Source organism: Cajanus cajan, chromosome 6 (assembly GCF_000230855.2).
Source record: "Cajanus cajan strain Asha chromosome 6, NIPB_CcT2T_4, whole genome shotgun sequence".
In the NCBI taxonomy this organism is placed as follows: Eukaryota; Viridiplantae; Streptophyta; class Magnoliopsida; order Fabales; family Fabaceae; genus Cajanus; species Cajanus cajan.
In genome coordinates, this window is record NC_138522.1 from 2524374 (window position 1) to 2551310 (window position 26937).

The 26937-nt window shown below is 34.3% G+C and overlaps 2 protein-coding genes across 3 annotated transcripts; both read right to left on the reverse strand.

The window, feature by feature from the left end:
- Positions 1-7821: 7821 nt before the first annotated feature.
- Positions 7822-9342, reverse strand: LOC145949413 (uncharacterized). Its single transcript, XM_083059374.1, has 3 exons — positions 8875-9342; positions 8321-8742; positions 7822-8209 (listed from the first exon to the last, which is right to left on the reverse strand). Exons 1-3 carry the CDS (start codon positions 9340-9342, stop codon positions 7822-7824), a joined length of 1278 nt encoding a protein of 425 aa, XP_082915500.1.
- A 2130-nt stretch (positions 9343-11472) lies between these two features.
- Positions 11473-16841, reverse strand: LOC109816780 (putative indole-3-pyruvate monooxygenase YUCCA10). Of its 2 annotated transcripts, XM_083076371.1 has the most exons (4): positions 15603-16841; positions 15275-15508; positions 14841-14966; positions 14539-14628 (listed from the first exon to the last, which is right to left on the reverse strand). In XM_083076371.1, the coding sequence occupies exons 1-3, from the start codon at positions 16212-16214 to the stop codon at positions 14847-14849; spliced, it is 966 nt and encodes a 321-aa protein (XP_082932497.1). In that variant the 5' UTR covers positions 16215-16841; the 3' UTR covers positions 14539-14628; positions 14841-14846. The 2 variants fall into 2 exon arrangements, with proteins under 2 accessions (XP_082932496.1, XP_082932497.1); XM_083076370.1 differs by lacking the exon at positions 14841-14966 and having other exon boundaries at positions 11473-14628.
- Between the last annotated feature and the right edge of the window lie 10096 nt (positions 16842-26937).

Here is a 26937-nt window from a genome sequence, read left to right on the forward strand (position 1 = left end):
GAAGCTCCTCGTTGAACCTCCCGAGTCCTATCGTGGTGGCCATGGAGCTCTATCCCTCGTCAAGCCTCTTGTCGCGACAACCATGAAGCTCTGCTCAGGTCCTCAAGGAAGATGCAAAGAAGAAAGAGAAAGTTGGAGTGGCTCAAAATAATTTTGGGACTCACTCGCATGTTTTGCTTTTAAATTCTACATTCCAATATTAATTTCTTTGTTCTTTCTTGTTCTGATAGTGGCGATGGTAACTAACGACCTCCACCATAATTTAAAGTATTCATCTATTTTAGAATGGAAAATTAAAGAAATCAAAATGTAAAAACAAACTATTCTTTGGTTAATTTATTTTCTGTTTTAATAACTACAGTATTAGTTTTTTTTTCTTTTTTAATAACGTACACACACGTGTATATATATATATATATATATATATATATATATATATATATATATATATATATATATATATATATATATATATATATATATATATATATATATATATATATATATATATATATATGAGTTATAATTACACCGGTATAATTTTTATTAAGTATTACACTGCTTAATAATTTTATATTAATTGTAAATTTTGTAAATCCAATCGTTAGATTGAAAGTTCATATCACTTTATACGTATATATCAAATTTTGTTAAAATTGAACAAAAACTTAAAGGTAATCAAAGTGTTCATATTTTAGTATATTTTGAAATGAATATATTACGTCAATTTTGTTTTATAAAAATGAAGTATCAAATCATCTTGGTTTAATATAAAATTTTGTATATATGATCTAAGAGATATGAACTTTCAATCTAATGGTTGAATTTATAAAATTCGTATTTAATATAAAGTTATTGAAGGGTGTAATATTTGGTAAAAATTACACCGATATAATTATATATAATCCCCTTCATATATATATATATAGATAAACTAATAAGTTGGAGTACAAGGGTATCCCCACTCCAATTACATCAAATTGAGTGCAGTAAGAAAACACAGAATTTTACTTAAACTCATACAATGACATGGTATATATTTCTAGTGTAGTTTTAATTAATTCACAATCAACACCTATTTGATTAAGTCAATTACCTCGTGAAAATTTAAATATGTAGACTTGGAACATACTCATACTTGTTTCTTTTATTTATTAATATATATATATATATATATATATATATATATATATATATATATATATATAATTTAACGTTTTTAGATTGTTCATATAAATCTCATCTCAATTCAACCTAATTGATCAAATTAATTCAATGTTCTTTGAGTTGCAAATCAAATTTTAGTGTTAAAAATTAAGGATAATAAAGTAGTCATTAATTACTTACGATCAGTTAGCCATCATTTGGGTGCAAGTTGGATATTTTAGTCCAATAATCTATTAATCCACCAAGTTAAGTGGTGGGTTAGGGTGAGGTTGGTCTCCCAACCCGTTTAATCAGATATTATTTTTATTTATTTATTTATTTTATAACTTATAACGTCTTACTTTATATTGTGGTGTGATTTTATAATTAAAAAATTATCAGTATTTGTATTCTAATTTTTAAAAATTATTATAATTTTTAATTTATTGTTCAAAACTTATAATCTAGCTTGATTGAAAGAGAATTTTTTTTAGTAATTTGTAATATATATATATATATATATATATATATATATATATATATATATATACTTTTTGACTATGCAATCAACCCGTAGATGGAGTGACCACTAGGGTTAGCTTAGTGGTTGTGTGGGGAGGGGTTAGTTAGTTAGAAACATGAGGACTTAGGTTCAATCCTCATTGCGACCATCTTTGTAATCTTTCCTATCTTTACAAAAAAAAATAAAAAAATAACTCGTAGATAGAGCAAACCAATATTTTTTTATCCAACATTTAGCAAGAAAGCTAGTTCACCCCACTCTAGTTTTGTTGGTTTGGTGGCTAGTAAAATCAGGTTGATTTAGTCTATTTTACCACTTTGATTAAAAACATAACCTAACTCAACCTATCGATATATTTAAAATTTCAATTTATTATGTATTATAAAAAAAATACACATGTAAAACCACTACATACTCATAGTCAATATACTGCACTAGAGTTTCTTTGAATAATCAAACTCGCGCTTTTTCCTCTACCTACTTAGGGTTCTTTACCAATAGCCCACTCTCAAACTTGACATAGGTCAATTGCATATTATATTTGGTTATGTTGTAATATAATGACATAAATTTTTGTTTGTTGATCGGGTAATGTTATCAAATGATCTTGGCATGGGTTCCCTGCTCATTATATTGGGCAATATTCGTTGTATAGTGTTTACTGTACTGGCCCAGCCGAGTTGTCAACTTGTCCCTCACCAAGCTGCCTACTTGGCCAAAGGCCTACCAACTTGACCAAGACTTTGTCAAAGGCTTACCAGCCTGACCAAGCAGTAAATTCATTATTGCTGAGTTCCTCAGCTCGGCCATGAAACACGGACATCGAAATATCACATCGGCCCAAAAAGGCCACGTCATCAAATAGATAAAAATACAATCTTGTCACTGCACCGCAATCATAAGGTAAAATCCTAAAAATGCAAATGTGCTGATAGACAGTAAAAACCCTAATATCACCAAGGTACGTCTACTATATATATGAGACATATACACTATTAAGAACTAACTTTAGCATCAGAGTCTTTTTTGCAGGTACCACCCCCATCTTGGAGCGGACAACCTACGAACCAGTAGAGGCTCACCAATCTTATCAGAGAGATTGTCACCGATCCAATCTCAGGTGAGAACACTTACTGATTAAAAAATCTTTATAATGAGTTATGAGATTAATGGGAAGTGAGATTTTATTAGTTTTTAAGTGTACAAAATTAATTTGTGAAGTGTGACAACCAAAGTGCATAATGTCATAATATAGGGAAAAATTGACTTGAAAAAAGAAAATAAAAGTAATACACAACATAATATTCGAAAGAGGAAACAAGTGATATTGCATATATACAATAAAACTATTAGCAAGTCATGAAAATTATATATTAGAAAAATTACAATTTTCAAAAAAATTATTTTTTTAAAATTTTTCATACCTAATATCCAACAATTGGTATAGGTCGCGGATTGGTTTAATATTCTAGATATAGAAAAAAAAATACACAAATTCAATCAATCCAATCAAAATTATTTTAATCCATTTTGATAGCAAATTTGTGAAACTCAAACCAAACTGAACTATTAACACCTCTACTAAATGAGTTATATAATACAAAATCATAAAAGATTCCAACACTATGTATTCCTTTTCATTTGCCAATCCTGGATTTGATTAAAAATTATGTACTCCATTATTGTGTGTGGTAGAACTGTATTACACATAACATAGACACTACCTTTGCTATAAGGTAATTAAAAGACACATTGTAAAAAAAAATGCTATATAAATTCTATATCTTTCTTAAAATCACATGTAAGATTATGCTAGTGGGAGAAGGGTCTTTGACGTTGGTTATTTTGGGGTTCTACATTGATTATTGCGCTGATGTAGATGAAGACGACGTAAAAATAAATGGTATTGACGTCGCCATGTATATTCCAAGCCAAGCACAATTACGTCTCTTCCACACCCTGTGCCTCTCCCCTTGTTACTATGCTTCCTCCTTCGACCCCTCCCTCACAAACCAACCTTAAGCGCGCGTCCTGGTTGTGCCTCCTCTTCTAGTAGATCTGGGAGAAGAAACAATATATAACTATTTGTGTTTTGGGTGGATTGCTATTTATAGGAATATAATCTGTACATAATGATGAGTTTGCTGGATGAAAATAATAAAGAAGGGTCTTACTCTTACTAATAATGTGATATTGAGACTAAGTTTTAAGTTTAATAGATGTTTTATGTTGAAATTATATTAAGTTGTTTTGTTGTTAAAACTTATTTGATTTAAGATGTTTTTATTTCTTTTTTAAATAATGTTTTTATTGAATAACGATGTGAACCCTTTTACAAGTTTATGAGAAATATTATTATATTATTTTATTTTTTAAAATATTTGTTATATTTTATTTAAATTTTAAGAGGTAGAAGGTGTCACACATTCCACCAATTTAGGCATGTTGGGTGCTCAAGAACCCACATAGAATGTGACGTGGTATTGTGATATTTCACTAGTGTATGATCATGTGTGGAAGAACTTTTCATTTGGGTAGATCGAGATTTGACTTCGAAAGTGTTCTTACAAGAATCAGGTTTGTTCTTAGCTCTGGGAAATTACATCCTTCCTCTTCATCTCGGTCTTGCTCTTGTAAGGAATTGAATGAAGTTAGTCTCCAAGATTAGACTTCTCGGTTGATCTTCTCCTCGTGCACCTTGGATGTACCTGCAAAAAGGACTCCGATGATCAAGTTAGTTATCTGAATATCCCTCATGTTTATCATTATATCCTTACCTATTCTCTATGGTTATTCCTCAGGTAACTGCATAACTGCTTACGCGGTTATTTCCTTCTCGGCAGTTGAGCCGATTATCATAAATGACGTATTCAATGTCGTCAACATATTGAGTTATATTGCCCTTCTTTATGCCTAGTGTAACACATATAATCTTTACGTCAACTCAGCTCGGCATGTATTATCATCAACTTGCCCGAGCTATGATCTCGGTCAAGCCGTGCTATGAGCTCGGTTAAACTCGACTTTAAGTCAGGTTGGTACATAAGCCCCCCAAGCTCTGAATGATGGAAGAGTGAAAGAGTTGAGAAACGCAAAGAATATCTCGGCTAACTTCAAATATGAAAAGACGTTGTGAGGGGTAGTGACGTTACGGGTCTAACGACTCCACGTGTGAAGCATTAAAAGTGATAACGTTATGAACCCAAGAGCCTCAGTTTTGGGAACTGGGAAACGTGAGCGGGTGCGACACTCAATCATTACGATTGGGTTCTGCGCTTGTAACAATTAATATGCCCTAGCTATAGTCATAGCAAGGGTCACACTAATGAGCCACGACGCTTGGGCAAGAAACGAAAGGGTGTCGTTTCCTATATATATGCAAACAAGTGGTTCATGAGAAGAGGTTTTACTGCGATTGTGTTATTAAGCAGCGTTGGTCAAAACCGGAAAGGTTTATCACATAGCAAGAGCGAGCAATCAACAGGTACTCCATTCCACTTTCGGATTTTCTTTTTATTTTGTGAAGGGGGTAAAAAGGAGTGACACAGATGAAAAAGGTGAAAGGGGAAAAACTTAAGGGAATAGAGGCAAATGTGCGTAAAAGGGGAGGGAATAATAGAAAGGATTCACACCCCAAAATTTTAACGACTGGGTTTGAATGGGTATGGGGTGATGTAGGGACATACGAAAGCAAAATTAGGAGTGAAATGGAGGCGAGCGTTTTGTAACAAACTGAAATTTTGTCTACCGCCTTACCTAGAGTGTTTATCAATTGAACCTTGTACAACAGATGAACGCATCTTTTTTGAAGTGTCTACATCACCTCCATTCATATATATGTATCAGTGTTTATTCAAAGATTTGGGTGTGGTGATTCCTTTTACTCGTTTTGAATGTGAGTTCTTAAAGAAGATTAATGTCGCCTGTTGAGATTTTCGTTGAAACACTTTTGTTAATATTTGTAAATTCGTTTAATTCTATCAACGGTCTCAAACACGGCAAGTATATCGGCCGTTCAAGTAGTAAAAATATCGTATCCACAGGGATTAGAAGGTAAAATAAGCATTTATTGACTATTCGTGACTAAAGAATAATTCCAATTTATAGTTTGTCATGTAAATGTGAGATGAAGAGCATGACTATTGGAATGTTAAAACTATAAAAAGATTAGTTTTAGAATGGGAAAGAGTAGAAATGGGATAATGGTATTGTGAGGCTGTGGGGGTCAGATTTCACCAAACGTAACACTAATGTATCCTTAATCTCTTGTTAAATTCATTGCTTAGTCAACCCAATAGTTTACTCAAACCTAATCCCTTAGAGAAAGAGCCTAGGTGCGGATATTGAATATCAATCCCTTGAGTACCCAATACCTACACCCGCATTACGGGCTAGGGTTTAAGACTACTAATGGGTCAAGCTCTATCCCTAGATACAATCTCCACTAGGCATATGTTCCAGAACTAATTTCAAAGGTATTTCCCAATACTCAATGGAACCTTAAATCATGCAAAGGGTGATCAATCCAAAGCAAGCATTAAGCAAAGAAACAAACACAACAATGAATGAAACAGCAAATATATATATCATTGAAAACGTAAGGATTACAATAGAGTATGTTGGCTACATCTAACCCCACAAAATGGGTGAAACCACTCAACAAATAGGGCAAATACAAAATAGAGATGAAAGGAGGATGAAGAACCGAAGGAAAGATCCGCACACGGACGATCCCAAGCCCTGGGAATCCCTTCCGCAGCTCCTGGAGGCGCCCAATGTGAGAATGGAGGTTTCTCCCCCGAAAATGGCTTCAAATACGAGCCTGGGAGATCAGATTAGGGTTCCGCGCCCGGCGCACAATTCTTCGCGCCCGGCACAAGTTCTTCCAGAGAAGTCAAGCACTCTCTGTCTCAACACAAGCCCGGTGCAATTCCTTTTGCGCCCGGCTTAATTCCTTTTGCGCCCGACTCAATTCCTTTTGCGCCTGGCGCAATATAACTGGCAGAGATGAAATACTCTGTTTTTGTCACACCCAGCGCGGGTTATATTGAGCCCGGCGCAGAACCTCTTCTCTGCTCCTTAGCTTCTTAGGTTTCCAATCCTAAGAGTCTTCAATCCTCAAGTCCCTAGCTCAATACCTGCACAAAAAATGAGGTGTATTAAGGTATTGTTAGCTAAATTTGGGTTAGTTATATCTGCACACAAAAAGAACCAAAAAGAGAACAATTATATTGCAATGGTTCAGAGGATGACCGGAATTTGTTTAATAAGTCTCATCCAAAAAGAAGTAAAATTGAGACTTAACAACTCCCCCAAACTTAGAACCTTGCTTGTCCTCAAGCAAAAGGTAATTAATCTAGCAGATAACAAGCAATGCAAGTGAGTCAATTTCTACATCCTAGTTCACTTGTATCTTCTTTTTGCAAGCATGAACCTCAGATGAATTTCCAATCACAATTATTACAATAGAACATGACAAGGTGCAAACAAAGGTTTCAAAAGAGATCAAAGAGCTGAGAAGAGTAATGACTATCTGTGTATGCATCCTCACTAGGAAAATGTTTCTCTCTATGCACACTAGTGTATCAGGGTGAGTGTTTCTTTCTAGTCTACTACTCACGCCACATAATTCAACTTTGCTCTTCGTTTCCAAATGAAACCAGTGGTAAAACAAATGCAGACACTTATCATAAGGTCTTTATTAGGGCAATCTGGGTCAAGCAGGGTCAAGCGGTAGCAGTTTTATGGTTTTTCAAGGATTGAAGGTGCTATAGCTTAAGAGAGCAAATAAGATTTTACAATGATGTCCCTCTCCATACCCCATTACAACAATTTGGCACATGCCCTTTACCTGATCCAAGCCATTAGCCTTTATGAGATGCATATTTACATTTTTGCATCTTAATATTTTTGTTTTTGTTTTGCTTTGTTTTTCTCTTTTTTTTATTATTTTGTTTTGTAATGGCTGACCACATACTTTCTTCTTCCCAAAATTCCCCATTCTTCAACTCCCCCAAACTTATTTGATGTCATCAGTTTGCTCTCTTAACCAAAGCAAGGGTTATGGTTAATTTTTCATGGTTTGGGACAAGTGGAAGGTGTGGTGTTTAGGCTTAGAAAGGTATGGGTCAAGTGAAGAGTGGAGATATGACTTACAGTCCGATCTCATAGTGAGCTCTAGAATGCATACCACAGATACCACGATGGATCTCATCCATTACATATTTGGCTTGGTCCGTGTCTAAGCATTTGAGGAGAGGTATAGAGAAGCCTCGCTTGAACAATTCATCAGATTCAATCGTGAAGTGGCATGATTTGGTTTTAATTTTGGAAGCTTCCACCTTATTATCTGGTAAAATCCCTTCTTTAAGGTATCTCCAGATATCGGCCATCCAACCTTGATGATAAGGACTGTTAGCAAGGACTGTTGTAACTTGGCAGCTAGGAGCAACTATTGTTTCTTGGATGATGGTCTTATGTTGGCCAGGGCGTTTAGTGCTAGCAAGCTTTGATAACAGATCAGCTCTAGAATTTTGTGCTCTTGGAATGTGTTCTATTTGAAAAACATCAAAAAAGGACGTTAGACGAGATACTAGGAGGTTATACCTTTGAAGTTGGGGTTCTTTGGTTTGGTAACTTCCTCCTACTTACTCAGTGATCAACTTGGAATCAGTGCAACACTTTAATCTTCTAACTCCAATGTCTTTGGCCAGCGTTAAACCTGCTAACAAAGCTTCATATTCAGCTTGATTATTGGTAGCTTTGAAATCAAACTTGATGGCAAGTTCAAGCATCATTTCGTTTAGCCCTTCAAGAATAATTCCATCACTGCTACCTTTCACATTAGACAATCCATCCACATGCAACGTCCAGATTTGTTCATCTAAAGCTGGGACAGGAGTAAGCTCAGCAACGAAGTCAGCAAGACATTGGGCTTTTAGTGGTACTTGGCTTTCATACTTTATCCCATATCCAGATAGTTCAATTGACCAAGCTATTATCCATCCAACCAAGTCAGGTTTTCTGAGTATTTGCTTAATAGGATAATCCGTCTTAACAACAACTTGGTGACTCTAAAAATAGGGACGAAGTCGGCGAGACGAGACCACTAAAGCCAAAACTATTGTCTGATATCTTCTTTCGATTTCTTGCAGCACCCGGCTGATGAAATAAACAAGAGTTTGCTTTTTGTCGTTCTCTTATACGAGTGCTGCGCTGAGGGCGTTGTCGGCCACTGCAAGATATAATAGGAGATCAGCTCGGCAATCTGGTTTGGACAAAATAGGAGGAGTTGACAAGAACTGTTTGAACTCGGTAAAAGCTTGCTTGTATTGGTCGCTCCAATGGAATTCCTTTGGCTTCTTAAGTAAGTTGAAGATTGGCCTAGCCTTCTCTACCAACTTGGGAATGAAGCGAGATAATGAGGCAAGCCTTCCTGTCAACCTCTGCACTTCTTTGTGATTTTTGAGACTTCTCATGTTAATCAATGCTCGACACTTGTCGGGGTTTGCTTCATATCCTCTACAAGTGATCATGAATCCTAAAAATTTGCCTTCGTGGACTCCAAAGACACATTTTTCCAGATTTAACCTCATGTTATGTTTTCGGATTTGCTTGAAAATCTCCTGCAGATCATGGACGTGATTTTTGGTGGATTTTGTCTTAATAACCATATCATCAACATACACTTCCAGATTACGGCCAATCTAGTTTGTGAAGACCTTGTCCATGAGTCTTTGATAAGTAGCTCCTGCATTCTTGAGTCCAAAGGGCATAACATGGTAATAGAAATTGGCTTGCTCTATGATAAAAGCAGTGTGTTCTTCATCTGGAGGGTACATCAAGATTTGATTGTAACCTGAGTAGGTGTCCAAGAAACTGAGCATGGCATATCCAGAGGCTCCGTCAACTAATCTGTCAATACTGGGAAGTGGGTACGCGTCTTTTGGGCAGGCTTTGTTCAAATCAGTGTAATCAACACACATGCGCCATTTACCATTGGATTTTTTGACCATTACCACGTTGGCTAGCCAAGTGGTATATTTGATTTCTCTGATAAACCCTGCACTCAAGAGTTTTTTCGTTTCAGCCTTGACAGCTTCTCTCATTTCACCACCGATTTTCTGTTGTTTTTGAGATACAGGCCTTGCTTCTTTGTGAATGGCTAATCGGTGGCAAATGAAGTTGGGATCTATTCCAGGCATATCTGCACTACTCCATGCAAAGAGGTCAACATTTTTAGTAAGAATTGACATGATTTTACCTTGAAGATTAGTTGCAATATGTTTTCTAATCTTGGTACAATGATTCGGTTTCTTGCCAATCTAAAAATAAATTAAATCGTCAATAGGATCAGGTCGGTGGTCATGCATATCGACTCGAGGATCCAGGTCGGCTATCTCCTCTGTGCCGATATGAGCCACGATAGTAGAGGTTGACATCTCGAGTTGAAGATTGGTAGGTGTGATCTTCAAGCTTTCCGCATAGCATTTTCTTACTATCTGTTGGTTGGCTTTTACAGCTATTATATGGCCATTTGTGCCTGGGAACTTCATAGTTAAATAGGGTGTTGACACAATTGCTCCTAATTGATTTAATGTTGGCCTCCTAATAAGAATATTGTAAGAAGTGACGACATCGACCAACAGGTACTTCACCAAGATTCTCCTTGAATTTTGACCTGTGCCAAACGAAGTTAATAATTCAATGAAACCACGAGTATGGACTCACTCACCTGCGAACCCAACAAGAGGTTCGGAATATGGTTGAATCTTGCTGTGAGGAATGTCATGTTTCAGGAAGGTGGGCCAATACAACACATCAGCAGAGCTACCTTGGTCGATCAACATTTTTTGAACCTCCCAATTAGCAACCTTGACTGAGATGACCATAGGATCATCCTGGTTTAGGCTTATGCCTTCATAGTCGTCATCGGTGAAAACAATGGGAGTAGTTGGTGTGGCTGGCTTAGATTCCGAGTTGTGACAATTGTTGACATTTTGGACATTGCATAAATGTCGCTTCCTGGCGGAATTTGAACTTCCTCCTCCGGCAAATCCTCCAACAATGGTATTGATGAATCCGCGTATGTTATTTCCTTCTGAAGATTTGTCTATGTGTTGCGGGTCGGTACTATTTGTACTCGGCTTGTTTTCTTCTCGTGCATTTGCTTGATCATAATTGCTTTGTTCAGATCGGCCTGGGTAACCTTGATGTCGTCCTTGATATCGATTCGAATATGTACCTCGTCCTCTGCCACGTCCTCGGAAACCTCCTCGAGAAGCTTGGCCACGTTGGATATATTGCCCAAGTTGACCAGCTTGAATCAACTCTTCGATCCTGTCTTTGAGACTCCAACATTCTTCTGTTGTGTGTCCGTAATTCCTGTGATAGCGATAATGTTTGCTCTTGTCGGCATTGGCCGAGTTATATGCCGGGGGGGTAAGGAGATCAGATCTGCATGGTTAGCTTCCTCTAAAATGTTAACTCGAGGAGCATTAAGGGGTGTGTAAAAATCATACCTGGGACCTCGTGCTTGACGAGGTCTTTTAGATCTTTGATCGAAGTGACTTTTTTGCTTCTCCTTACTACTCGATTCTCCCTTGACAGTGAGGCCATCTCGAATATGGTTACAGAATTCAGCATGTTCTTCCATTTGGATGTATCCGGCCGCGCGTGCTCTAAGTTCGTCCATACTTGCTGGCTGGTGTCAGCAAAGGCTATCAACAAAGGGTCCGGGCTTGAGTGCCATAAGCATAGAATGGAGGGTGACTTCAGGATTAAGGTTACGGATTTTGATGGAAACGCTAGCAAAATGTTCCATAAAATGCCTCAAAGATTCATCGTCTTGTTGTCGCAGGTTGGACAACGCGGCCGAAGTAATGTGATGAGGTCTGCTAGTGGCATATTGGGCAGAGAAAAGGCGAACCAAGGTGTCAAAATTATCAACAGATCTGAGTGGTAGTTGTGTGTACCAACTAAGGGCAGCCCCTTTGAGTGAGGTTGGAAATACATGGCACATGATGGCGTCATCATTCGTGTAAAGGTTGATCTAGGTAACATATGCGTCGATGTGCTCGTCGGGATTAGTGGTTCCGTCGTATCGGTCAATGTTTAACGGTTTCCAAGCAGGTGGAAGAGGGACTTCCATGATTCCATCAACGAAGGGATGTCGTCGAGTGGAATGAGGATCATACATAGGACGACTGATGTGAGTGTGTTCAGATCGATGAGTCCGACTGGGTTTTGGAGGGTATGTAGGATTGGGAGAAGATTAATGCTCTTCTGCAGTAGGAGGAACATGGCTGGCGTGGTGAGTGTATGGTGGCGGTTGATTTTGCTGCCATTGGGCTCTGAACGCGACATGTACGACACGTAACTGTTGCAAGTCGGCTTCATGCTATTTACGAAGATTTTCCATCGCCGCCGTATGTTGTTGTTGCATCAATTCTATCTGTTCAAGTAACCGTCGCAGGGCCGAATTATCTTCCATATTTGGTGTGTTTGGACGCGGTATACTTGTCGCTCTGTTGGTTTGACTTCAGGTTGAAACCATAAGGGTGAAGGAGGAAAAGTTTTACCAGGCCCTCCTTCTAGTGCCAAATGTTCTTACAAGAATCAGGTTGGTTCTTAGCTCGGGGAAATTACATCCTTCCTCTTCATCTCGGTTTTGCTCTTGTAAGGAATTGAATGAAGTTAGTCTCCAAGATTAGACTTCTCGGTTGATCTTTTCCTCATGCACCTTGGATGTACCTGCAAAAAGGACTCCGACGATCAAGTTAGTTATCTGAATATCCCTCATGTTTATCATTATATCCTTACCTATTCTTTGTGGTTATTCCTCAGGTAACTGCATAACTGCTTACGCGGTTATTTCCTTCTCGGCAGTTGAGCCGATTATCATAAATGATGTATTCAATGTCATTAACATATTGAGATATATTGCCCTTCTTTATGCCTAGTGTAACACATATAATCTTTACGTCAACTCAGCTCGGCATGTATTATCATCAACTTGCCCGAGCTATGATCTCGGTCAAGCCGTGCTATGAGCTCGGTTAAACTCGGCTTTAAGTCAGGTTGGTACAGAAAGGATTTTATCAATAATTTTGGACACTTAATTTTGTGTCATTATTTCTCTATTTTTACTTCTGTGTCAATTATTTTTTCTCCTATCTCACATAATTTGATGACTTTGAATCAGCAAGTCCAACATAAAAATCTATGTGTTTGCTACAATACTGCAATTTGCTGTGAGTGAATCTATGTATTTGCTATTCTTTGACATTACAGTATTGAAATGTGGATTCAATGATACTATTGTACTTATCTCAATTGGCACTTCTTGTGCGCAATTGACTTTATTTAATAAAATTGTTGCTTTCCAAAAAAAAAAAGTCCAACATAAAAATGAATAAAAGAGAAACAAGCAAAAATGTTATTTTGCGTATGCTATTTTTATGTTTCCACACCCGTTGCTTTTATATTTTAGGTTTCTTCGTTCATCGCTTGTATGTTTTGGATCCTCACACTAGTATATGTTTTGTGTCGATTTTTCTACTATTTTTATCTTTTGGCTTGGTTCAATACACATTGCTTTTATGTTTTGAGTCTTTATACTTGTTACTTTTGTATTTAGGGCTCTTGCGCGCCTACTATCTTTATATTTCGAGTTCCTACTCTCTATCTTTCATATTGTTGGGTCTCTATATTTATTATCATAATTTTATTTTAGAATTCATAGATGTACTTATCTTTACAACAATAATTTGAAAACATAATTTTTTTTTTCATATTTATTATTTATATTTATAAGAAAACTCATTCTCAGCTTGAAATGTGTGTTGCATTTGACCATTTTCTTCTCCCAATTCTTGCCCTTTTTGCCACAATTATTTCTCACAATTTCCTTTCAAGTATGCTTTTTTAAACAAATCTTATCTATAAAAGAACTATCTTTTTGTGTCATTCAATTCTTCCTAGATACATGAATGTATAAATACATAAGTCATATTTCAAAGAATCTTGCAAGAAATTTATTCTAATTAAGTAATATCTCATCAAAGAATATTTTTAAAAATTTCTAAAAATCTCTTTAGAAATCTCTCTTAAAAATTTATCTTATACACTAATTGATTATATACATAAAGATAGTATCATTAGTCAAATAATTAAAGATAAATTTAATTTTACATGTTTGGACATTGTTAAGACAACATCCAAACTAATCACAAACATAAAATATTGTGACAAACTTAAAAGTGGAGGTAGTGTTTTTTACATCGATTTCATGTCAGGTAGAAAAAATAATTTTCGTTCTACAAGAGTATGATCAACATCAACAATTCTATAACCAATATAAAATTTTCATTTTAAGTAATATTAAATATTGTTACTTTAATAATGAATATTTATTGCAGAAAATTTTCGAACCACTAATTTCCTCAATCTATATCCATTGTTACCCCACTACATCTCACTGTTTAATGGTTATGGTAAAGATATAAACAATGTTAATCATCGAAATAAGTTGTTATGTAGCTATGGAGTGAATGAAAGATGAATTTAATGAGATGCATTCTTTTAGAACTTTTAAGCACATTGAAAGAAAATTTTGAAACATTTTATTCAACTTCACTATTATATGATGAATTTACATATCATGGGTCCTTTAGTTTTCATGTAGTACTACAATACATGAAATTAAAAATATATTCATCATAACTAATATATTGTAATCTCATTTATGAAAATTATGTGCAAGAGACTCGTAGGAAAGACACTTTCTAATGTAAGTTAAGAGTTTGATTGATATCATCGACAATAGCTTCAGCATCCATTTTAACTCCAAATAAACCTCTTTTTGACAGTCCTGTGCAATACAATCCATATTCACCTTTCCAGTGATTTGGAAATTCATTTTTTGGCATCCCCTCATCGTTTAGAATATATTTGTAATCCTGCAATATAAATTAACACCAATCAATTAATTAAAATCATTCTTAATTACTATATATTATCTTTTTGCTTGACTAAATGGGTAAATATATTCTTTACTATTTGGCAATGTAGATAAGGAGTGGAATATTAGAATTTGTTTAAGAGATTTGAAAAAAATAAAACTTTTGCTAAAAAATTACATATTAATAACTACAACTTATATATCTCATACCTTAAGTCACATATTAACTATGCTTCTATAGCCAGTAGCAAAAACGATCGCATCAAACTCTTTTGTTTCATTATTTCCAAAAATGACTTTCTTGTTCTCAATTCCCGCTATAGGAGAAGGAATTACCTGTTGAGAGTTCATAAGAAAAATCTTGAATTAGGAGATCCCAATACTAAAGTGAAATTTAATATTGTAATTAAAGAAAAGTTCCAATCTCAACTATTAATTATAAATTTTGCTTTGATTCAATTAAAAAATTTCTTAAGAATAATATATTTATATCGTCAATTATTAAGATAAAAAGTTGAAGAAATTTGTACTTAAATATCATCACTGAAAAAATGTTTTCGATTGCTGAGAAGGTATGCATTCTAAGAATCTTTTATTTTTAAAACTACATAACAATTGCATGCATGGTTGTGACTTGTGAGTACCTTAATTGCCCCATCCTTAATCTTTGCAATGGTTCCGACATCGATAACTGGAGACCTTCCAATAACACCCTTAAGATAGAATGGTCCCTTTTTGGGGCGATAAATTCCATACTCAGAGAGATCGCCATATTCCATGTCTGCCAAAAAGGTAACCATAGTGTCCACAACATCAACCGATAAATGCTTCAGCGCACACATACCTTGATGAATCAATTCTTTGGTGAGGACATGAACCTACAAATTATATTAATCATAAACATTTTAATTTTATGTAGAAGGAAATTAATCTATACTATATACGGGAATAAAATAAATAAATATTTTTTACCGGGTTTCGGATAACAATAGAAGTTCTTGCACCAAAATCTTGGAGATCATAAGCAATCTCCATGCCAGAGTTACCACAACCAACTACTAAAACCTCTTTGGATTCATATTTTGAACCTGATTTGTAGTATTTGGAGTGCACTATCTCTCCTTCAAAGCTTCCTAGTCCTGGCACATTAGGAATATAGCCTTCACTGTTTTCACCTGTGGCAATCACAAGAAACTTAGCCACGTAAACTTCCACCTTGTCTTCTTGAGTGTTCTTTGCTTCTACCCTCCACTTGTTCCCAACTTGATCGTACTTGGCAGACTCAACAAAACGAGAGTAAAGAGGGTTTATGTTGAAACGTGCAATGTATGTGTCTATGTATTGAAGAAAGTCTGCTTTGGATAGGAATGTTGGGGCTGAAGGTGGGTGAGGCATGAGAGGCAAAGAGCAAAACTCGCTAGCCAAATGAAGGTTTACTCTATCATAAGCATTTTTTCTCCAAAGAGAGACACTACAATCCTCTTTCTCAAGTATTATGTGAGAGATACACTTTTCTGATAGGCATGCTGAAATTGCAAGCCCACCAGGACCTCCACCCACAATTACCACTGTTGCTTCCTCCATTTTCTTAACTTTCTTGATCGATATTACTCACAATTACTTGTTTATGTTCAAAGGCTTCCAAAGTTTATATTATATACATTTGGCATTGCTAATTTGCGTGCAGTAGTTCATGAACCAAGGAAATTTTTTTGTTCCGGTGGGATTCATTATTTTAAATGAATTTCTATTTATGATTTACTAAAAAAAACCTACCATAAGGAGATACGTATAGTCAATGTTAAGGGTTGTAAAATTAATGAATAATATTAGCCTTTGGACTTTAGAGCTAAATGCATATAATTTAGTTAATCACATTTAATATATATATTAAAAATATTAAAAGTATACATGACCCTTTTTTATAATAATTGATTAAGTATCTTATATTGCATATTTTCTTAAAAATAACTTATTTTTCTTGCATTTGATATCTCGGTCAATGGAATGAATCTTATCATCATTAATCTTGACTACATACAGAACTATAGATGAATATTCATATAATTGAATTAATCTTATTTATATTTTGAAAAATGTTGTGTTTGATACAAAACCAGTGTTTTCTAAACAATGACCATGTTCTTTTGCTTTGTATAGAAATTAAATAAGACTCCTATTAATCATCTAATATTAAATATACTTTCTAGTAAAAATTTAATAAGATTCCTTATGTAGTATATTAAATTAGGATATATATATTTTCTAAGAAAGTGACTTATTTTTGTTGAAAAATATGAGGAAATGAAATATTAGAGACAACTTATTTAATGGATTGCAAATTTACGGTGGAAGTAAACTTAGGTATATTATTATGGCAATCACCTTTTATGATGGGTATTTTGGATATTTTTTGTTGATCAGGAATGTAATAGATCTTGATAACATAAAATGTTTGCACATTCTATATATGACGGATCAATATCTAACATAAAAAGTTCACTTTCTATGTTGTATGGTTAGTGTCTCTCATAGTAAGTGTAGGTCAAGATGAATATTAATACATTAACACCTATATTCTATGACGGGTATGCTATTACCTGTCATAGAAGGTGCACTTTCTATGTCAGAAAACGTTACATCCATCATAGAATGTGTAATTTTTTTAATATCCTATTCATTTTTTAAACTTTTCAAAACTTGCACAACAGAAATACATTTCAGATAGTTCAAAACAACATATTATTGTCCAATTCAATACAAGTATAAAATATAATATCTATTATTTAAATTAAAAATGTACAAATTAAACTACATAGCAAACTAATTAAGAGAGTTAACAAGAAAGTTAAATTTAACAATAATTGTCATTAATTAATAATAATGACAATTTGATGGAAAACTTGTTGGAGAATCCGGATTGATGTGAATCCTCTTCAAGTTCCTCCCTAGATCTTTGGCTCCTTGATTCTTCCTAAGCTTTGCTAAGGTCTCCAATGGAGGAGGAGACCTTAGAACCACCATGGTTTGGTGGAGAAATCTCCCAAGAGACGCCACTCCTTGATGAAGAGATAAGTCTCTTCAATTCTCACCACACTCTTCTAGTGAAGGGATAAGAGAATTGGATGAATATCAAAGAGGTTTAGGGACTTTTAGAAGAGAGAAATCTGAACAATTATTCAGAAATGAAATCTCAATATCTCCAAAATTGTTTTATAATGAAGGAAAAACGAAAATATAGGAGTAGGAAGCTTGGAGAGCAAGCTAGCCTTAACCGTGGTTCACTAGGAACCATGGTAAGGTCTAGCTAACCATCCATGGTCTAGAGGCTTGGAGAGCAAGCTACTCACTTAGCTTGCTTGGTAAGCAAGCTAAGGAGAAGCTTGTGCTTCAAGCTTCTAAGCTTGAGTGTGAACAAGCAATGTGAACACAAATCAAGGTGGGCGGCTCATGGACTTTATTTTACTCCAACCGGTTTTGAAAAAATGTTGATTTGGTTTAGTTAGATTCATCCAATGTGAATGAAACCTAGCTAAATCAAATCTATGAAAAATTAGGAGTAAAATGAGTCTAATATGTAAAATTTTGCCTAGGCCCATCTCTAGGTCCAATTGCTAGTAACACTCTCTAGCTTGCTAGTTACACTCTCTAGCTTACTAATGTCACTCCCAATCCTACTACTAGAAAACTAAGAAAAGAGTGTATTTCTAGATTAGGTTAAATGGAGTCAAAGTGTCCAAGTAACCTACCCTAGAAACAATATACAATAGCTAATAAAAAGAAATAAAGTGCCTCACAAATACAAAGGCAAAAATACACCTATACAAGTATATACTATATACAAGGTACAAGAAATCAAACTATACAATGTATGTACAATAGAGACTATGAGACTAAAAAGAGGAATCATACTCAATACTCATATTGAGCATAGGTCTAAGAAGCACCTCCTCTCTAGATGCCTCCTTTAGCCTCCTAACCATGGACCTAGTTAAAGGCCCAATGGTCTTCAAGTGTGAGCCTCCTTGGATCAACCTTCACCCTTCTTGGTCTTACCTCTTCCAAAGGGATCTTTGGGGATTAGATTTCCATCACAATTACTATAACATAATACAAATATTATCAAATAACAATGAATCTAAACTAAACTAGTCAATGTACAAAAAGAAAACTAAAAGAATTTAGAAAAACATAAATCAACCTTCAATTGCCTCAAGAAAAAAAAAAGTCCATCTTCTGTGGATATCTTTCATGTCTTCATAAGCAAATGGAGTTGAATTTTTGAATATCTACACAATTAATTCAAAATAGAGATAAGTTAAACATTAATTGATCATTAAACTTTTGCATAATCATTTAATGTAATTAATTTAATTTAAAAATATATTACCTTTCTCCATGACTTTGTAATGTTGTCAGTAATGATGGTGAGCATGTGCATTTATCATGTAATAGTCACACTTATGATTACCAACTTGACGTACTTACTATAATTTAGTGAATATAAAACATAAATAAATCATATTTAAAATATATTTTAATTGAACTTTGACTATACTATTTGGTTGATAGTTGACTTATTTTAGGGGCAATATATTGAGTCTTCTTCCTAACTTTCAAAGGAAGCCCCTACAATATCAAGCTTGCTTCCAAAGACTTATGAAAATAAATGATAAATAGAAAATAGTTAAAGAATACAATTTTTGTTTCATAAAATTATATATATATATTATAATAATTATTAATATTAATAGTCGCACTTATGATTACTAACTTGACGTGCTTACTATAATTTAGTGAATATAAAACATAAATAAATCATACGTAAAATATATTTTAATTGAACTTTGACTACTATATGGTTGATAGTTGACTTATTTTAGGGGCAATATATTGGAGCTTCTTCCTAACTTTCAAAGGAAGTCCCTGCAACATCAAGCTTGCTTCTAAAGACCTATAAAATGATAAATAGAAAATAGTTAAAGGATACAATTTTTATTTGTTTCATAAAATTATATATAATAATAATAATAATAATAATAATTGAGAACCCAATTAATATTAATAACTAGTTTATAAGTTTAAGATCTGTGTATGAGTGTACATCAATATACATAAGTATACATGAATTATTCTTTCAATAGAAAATGATTCAAAATTTCTCCTATATTTCTTTTAAAATTTAAATTTTAATAATATTGAGTAGATTTTAAAAATAATTTTATTTATTTTTAAAAATTAATTTTATTGACATAATTAATATTAATAATTTAAATAAGTTAATAGGTTAAATCAAACTTTAAAAAAGTTAGCTTAGACTTATAAATAAAATTTATGATAAATATTAATAGACCGAATTTAGACTAATTTTATATAACGAGTCTAAGCTATATATTTGAAATTTAGCCTAATTTAACATATTCACATCCCTAACTATCATTTGGTGGACATGAAGATCCCGAAATGCCCAAGTTTTTTCCAATGAGAACCCCTCATTGTTTAATACTGCCCTTATCCAACAAATGAGATAGGTCGCTACTATGCCACAAATTCTCCTAAATGTTGGGTCCATTGACGATGTGACATACTTTCCAGGATGACATAATGGTGGAGAATGTCGACAACAGTTTCACTGACAATCTTGATCAAGTTGGTTTCGGTGGACTTATGAAGAGCACAAATCGGGTATGGCATTTCATTTCTATCCTATTACAAGTTTTAGAAGACTCCCTCCTAGTATTAGTTTTGCACTTCATGTCGATGAAGTAGACACCAAGTTCTTGCGCATGTAATCTTGTTTTTCTGGTTGTTTTGTTTTATTTTTCTTCAATTACCAAAAAAAATGACAATGTAAAATACTTTCCAGGATGACATAATGGTGGAGAACGTCGACAGTAGTTACACTGGCAATCCTAATCAAGTTGGTTTCGGTGGACTTATGAAGAGCACAGACGGGGTATGGCATTTCATTTCTATCCCATTACAAGTTTTCGAAGACTCCCTCCTAGTATTAGTTTTGCGCTTCATGCCGATGAAGTAGACACCAGGTTCTTAGGCATGTAATCTTGTTTTTCTGGTTGTTTTGTTTTATTTTTCTTCAATTACCAAAAAAAAATGACAATATGACATACTTTCTAGGATGACATAATGGTGGAGAATGTCGACAACAATTACACTGGCAATCCTGATCAAGTTAGTTTCGATGGACTTATGAAGAGCACAAATGGGGTACGACATTTCATTTCTATCCCATTACAAGTTTTAGAAGACTCCCTCCTAGTATTAGTTTTGCGCTTCATGTGGATGAAGTAGACACTAGGTTCTTGCGCATGTAATCTTGTTTTTCTGGTTGTTTTGTTTTATTTTTCTTCAATTACCAAAAAAAATGACAATGTGACATGCTTTCCAGGATGACATAATGGTGGAGAATGTCGACAGTAGTTACACTAGTAATCATGATCAAGTTGGTTTCGGTGGAATTATGAAGAGCACAGATGGGGTATGACATTTCATTTCTATCCCATTACAAGTTTTAGAAGACTCCCTCCTAGTATTAGTTTTGCGCTTCATGTCGATGAAGTAGACACCAAGTTCTTGCGCATGTAATCTTGTTTTTCTGGTTGTTTTGTTTTATTTTTCTTCAATTACCCAAAAAAAAATGAGGGACTCAATTCCAAATTTATTATTAGGAGGAAGATTTATTCATATAATCATGGAGCAGTCTCATGATTTAATTTTTGCCCACCATTCATGGTGTTAGTAGACTTAATTAGTAACATCACATAGAGTTCAAAGGCTAGCTACTCCTCACTTGTGAAACTCGAGTATAGCAAAATAAGAATCAATATAGAAGGCACGAAATCGAGAAAAACCAGCAGAAAGACCAAGCTGTTTGAATTGTTGTTCAGTTCTATGCTTTCCCTTAGTTATGTACATTATCATTACGAATATGTCACCACTCAGTAATGCTCTTGTTCGGTGACTCTCGTCTATTAGCTCCGGTAGCACGGGTTCGCAAACTATTATTTTTCCCTCATCTGGAAGTGCCTTGTAACAATTCTGCAGCACTAGCTTAGATTCCTCGTCTGTCCATCCTAAAAATACCCACTGCATGTTCAATCAACACAAAAAATAATCGATATACGTGAATTAAATTAATTGGAAATTCCACTGATTTTAATTATGAAGACTTAAAAACCATTGTTAAGATGGTATTTGTAACGAGAAATTACAGTAAGAGAAAGGAAGAATAGAAGGCTGAAATCAAATTATTATTGAGTTAATGAAATATAAGAGGATGAGAGTATTTAAAGGGTTGTAATATTACAACTAACTGAAACATATATATCTCCTAAAATATGGGAGTAAGAAAATTAACTCTTAATTCACATTTGGTTTCCTTATACCTCCTTTCAAACTCAGTAGGTTTCTGATATACATTATAAGAAAGACGCAAATTTCCAACGAGAATAATCCGTCGGTAAATTATTATTCAACTTAATATATTTATTTATCTTAAATATAAGATATAAAATTCAAAAGATGTATTTATCCCTGTTTTATTTTCTAATTATTAACCATTAATAAAATACTAATTTAAAATCTTATCTAATTATATCATATTATGTTTATATCAAATTAAAAACCAGATATTAGTTATACAAAATTATTAAGATCATATTATAAATTATCAATAAGATTCAAGTTAAATAATTTAAAATAATTAATCTTTTAATTATATTATTAGCAAATAATTTATTCCAAAGCTAATCAATTTTTTCTATATTAATTATTAGTAAAATTTAATAACTTTTAATTTAATAGTTGAATCAATGAAATTCAACATGTACCATGAGTTATTGAGCGAAGTAACTTTACAAAGAGTTACTTTGTAAGTCATTTGATTCCTTTTCTCTCTCTCTCTCTCTATATATATATATATTTAAAATTTTATTGATCTTTTTTAATATATGATTGTCAATTATCGTCAAAAAATTATTACATTTTTTTGACAAATATAAATTAGTCAAAAATATTTCATGAGTAGTATAACTTTTCTTACGAATTTTTTTCATTAGAAATATAAGTTTTCTAATAGATTTATATCTGTCAGAAATTATCGACGAATAAATCCATTGGAAATTATCGATAGATATATCTGTTGGAAATATAAATTTTTTGACAGATTTGTATCCGTCAAAAATATAAATTCTTTGACAGATTTGTATTTGGCAGAAATTATCCGTCAGTAATATAACTTTTCCTACGAATTTTTTTTGTCAGTAAAATCTATCGAAAATATAAATTTTTTGACAGATTTATATCCGTCGATAATTTGCATTTTTCTTGTAGTGATACTTTGAGTTTGGGTCGCAAATCCAAAAAATAGTTGTTGTAGGAGCCTTTGTTAATAAATCTGCAATTTGAAATTTGGAAAGAATGTATTTTATTATCAATTTGCCTGTAGCAACTCTTTCTCTAATGAACCAAATATCCAATTCAAAATGTTTAATTTTTATTGTGAAGGACAGAATTAGCTATTAATAGCACTGCTCACATATTGTCACACCATACAATAGGTGTTCTTTTTAGAGGAATTTGTAGTTCATTGAGTAAGGATTGTATGTAGGAAATTTTTGCAGATAGGGATGCCAAACTGCTGAATTCTTCTTCTGTACTACTTTGGGATAGCACCTTTTGTTTATTAGGTTGCCATGAAATAATGTTTGATCCAAGATAGAGACAATAACATGTGGTTGATTTCATATTTGTTGGGTCTGCAGCCCAATCAAAGTCACTATATCCACTTATATCTAGAGGTTGTGAAGCTTTGAAATGAAGACCATAATCAAGTGTTCCTGCCAAATATCTTAAAACTCTTTTAGTAGATTTCCAGTGCTCCTCCAAGGGTTTGTGCATGAAATGGTAGAGCTTATTCATAGTGTAAGCTATATCTGGACGAGTGAAGAGACAATTGCATACTGTTGAAAATATAACACAACCAAGAAGATATCCGAAGTGACATCTAAGCAAAATAGCAAGGTGCAAAAACATGCAGCAAACATCTAGAAATCTGCATGGTGGGAAAGAAAGTTGAACTATGCAATTTCTACCTTTCAAGAGAACAAGGAAAACTGCAGGTAGTTTCAATCAACAGGGACTTCAACATCCATTTTTAGATCAAATAATCACCATTCATGGATAAATTGGCAATTGCCTTTGCTGATAGTATGCGAACAGCTTCATCATTATCTTTTCTAGTAAGCTTGAGCAAGGAAGTGAGGTCATCAACTTGAACCATATTGGTTTTGTTAACCTCTACATATTATAATAAATCAAATTACTATACAAAAAAAATTAAATACTCAAAAGAGAAGCAACAAGATTTTTTTAAAACCTGTTTCCACTATAACAATTGGAATTTTAGTTGATTGTGATTCTACAAATCCAAACAAAAAGGTTGAGAAATTACAAGAAGACATGGGCCAAACCTGTTTTCACAGTTGCAGTAGATTTTGTAGGTAATTGTGATTCTACAAATCCAAAAAGACAAATATGTAAGCTATAAAATAGAAAAAAAAAATTTAGATAAGATTGAAACAATAAACAAAAAGCAGTAAAAAATTACCATGAGTACCAAAGGGCATATGTGGCATTTCTGGTGCTTTTTCCTGGCCAATATTAGTACCAAAGACCTAATTAAGACATAAGAAAATAAAATTTTTTACAATCAAAATTTGAAAAAAAAAATTGTTTAAAAGCATTTGAATCATACCTGTCCAAATGAGCTTCCATTGAACTTTTGAGGCATAGATAGCTCCATTGGAAAATGTTTATACATGAATTTTCTAATGAAAGATAGTTCTGAAAGTAACATATCTTGATTTTGTTTCATCAAATTCATTTCTTCATCATGTTTTTCCTTTAACATCCTCACCTCTTGCTCTAATCTTTGTACTACCTCATTAGATATATTATCAGCAAAAGTACTTCCTATGGAAGATTTAGAACCCCACAACAAAGAAGGTGTTGGACCAAGCCCTAAGCCACGAACATAGCCACTTCTTTCAGCCCCCAATACTTGGGAATACACATCTCCTTCCCAAGCAACACTACCAATAGGTTTTTCATTAGATGCTTCACTATTGTTCAATTTTTCTTGCATCACATCCTATGTAAGCAAGTTTGAAGTTATTGTATACTCACAATTAATATAAAAATATTCAAAATAATTCAAATGGCATATATAATATATAACAAGTATAAAAATTGCATAAAAAATCTAACCACTATTTTTGCAGACACTTCATCCAATGGTCTTCCATCTTTACGTTTCTTATGAGTTAATATAAAGATTTCTTCCCTTGTAGGCTCCATCCCATCTATGGCCTAATAGGATTAAGTTGATGTCAAATAAATTCTCAAGACAAATGTAACAATACTATAATTTGTAAATTATCCACAAATACCTTTTCAGCCATTAAGGTTCTAATACTTTTGGATCCTCCAGTGTGAGGCATCTTTTGCTTTGTCCTATTATTTATATTTGCCTGGCTACGCTTCTGTTATTAAAATACACAATAACATCATATAATATATTTATAAAAAAATAAAGAGAAATATAAACTATGTGTTGGTCTTTTCTAAAGTTGTTACCTTTCCTTTATCAGAAAGCCAATAAGAGACAAGACCAGTCCATTGGTCCCTTGGTATACGAGTTGGTCTACTTTTAATCAAGGCATCTCTAGTCTTATACCTTGTCATGTACTGTAGACCCCTAAAATTGTCCGGGTCGGAAATAAAGCTAGAAGGCTCTCAAAGACTGAAGGAAGATCAGCCAGAAGGACTCCTGGAAGGCCCTAGGAGGGTTCTCTGTAGGTCTAGAGGTCTTAGGATAGCAAAAATAAGAAAAGTGGGAGGAATGAAGCTCAATACGGCCTCCCAGAGGATCACTACGGCCGTATTGAGTATTTTGAACTGCAATACGGCCGCGGCGAACTCAGTACGCCCGTATTGAAGTCTTTGAACTTCAATACGGCCGTACTGAATTCAATACGGCCGTATTGAAGTTCAAAAACTTCAATACGCCCGTATTGACCCCAGGGGCCGTACTGCGCCTCATTCCTATAAATATGACGTCAATTTGACGTCATTTGACACTTTTACACTGAGTTTTAACCCTCTTCTTGAGGATTCTGGGTTTTTTTGAGCAGTGCTCTGCCTGGAAATCACTCGGAGAGTTGATCCGACGAAGTTTTTGAGTTCTGAGCATTTTGCTTGAGTCTCGAACTAAGTCGAAGGGAAATCCATCGGATTTCCAAAGTCAAAAATTTTATAGGAGGGAGCGAGCGGTCTTGTAGAGGGAGGGAACGCCAAAACGCTTCCCAATTTCTGTCAAGATATATAAGAAAGCACGCTTCAAAGGTTTATCTCTTTAAAGTCCCTTCTTTTACCGCTTTCTGTGTGTACATATTTAAACTGTCATCATGTAGATAGTTAATTTGTAATTGTTTAGAATAAATAGGGGTAATTTAGTAATTTCACACTATTATTTTTAGAAATAATCTGTCATAGGGAACCCGAAAGGGGCGCTGTGGGGTGCTAACACCTTCCCCACGCGTAACCGACTCCCTTACCCGACTCTGGTTGTAATGGCCGAAGTCGATTTTTGAATCGATTGCCTTAAACCTCTTTTTCCAATGTTTTGAGTAAAACATTGGTGGCGACTCCATGAACCCTTTTACTACGAAAACAACTAATCCATGGAGGGTCCCGCTTGGGATTAACATGGATTGGTGAGACATTTAATAAATAAATTGGATAAGATCGACAAGGTCTCAGTTTGAGAACAAGTCGTTCTAATAATCCAATACATTTTCAAAACTAAAATAAAAGCGAGCTCGACCGTCTTCGCGACCGCCGAGGCCCGTTTGGGCCGGTGGCGACACTCAGTAGTTTCAAAGGGTTGAGCAATTTGGTCCTAGGGGTGCATCTCAGACATGGGGGTTCAAACGCTCAGTAGTTTCAAAAGGGCTCAGCCCTGAAGTTACTTCACAATAAAGAATTCTCCAAATCACTCAGCCCTTTGGGAATGGCTCAATGGTTCCCTCTCTCTCTTCCATACTCTATTTTAATTTTCAACACATATATATATATAAGGATTTTGGGTAGGAAACAGAGGAGTAACACAGGGAGAAAAGAGCAAGAGTTGAAGAATGATTTCGAGGTCCAAGAGCTAGTTGGGAATGGGGGTTCTAAGGGTTCCTATCTTTTTCTATACCCATTATCTATGGTTTATAGATTGGTT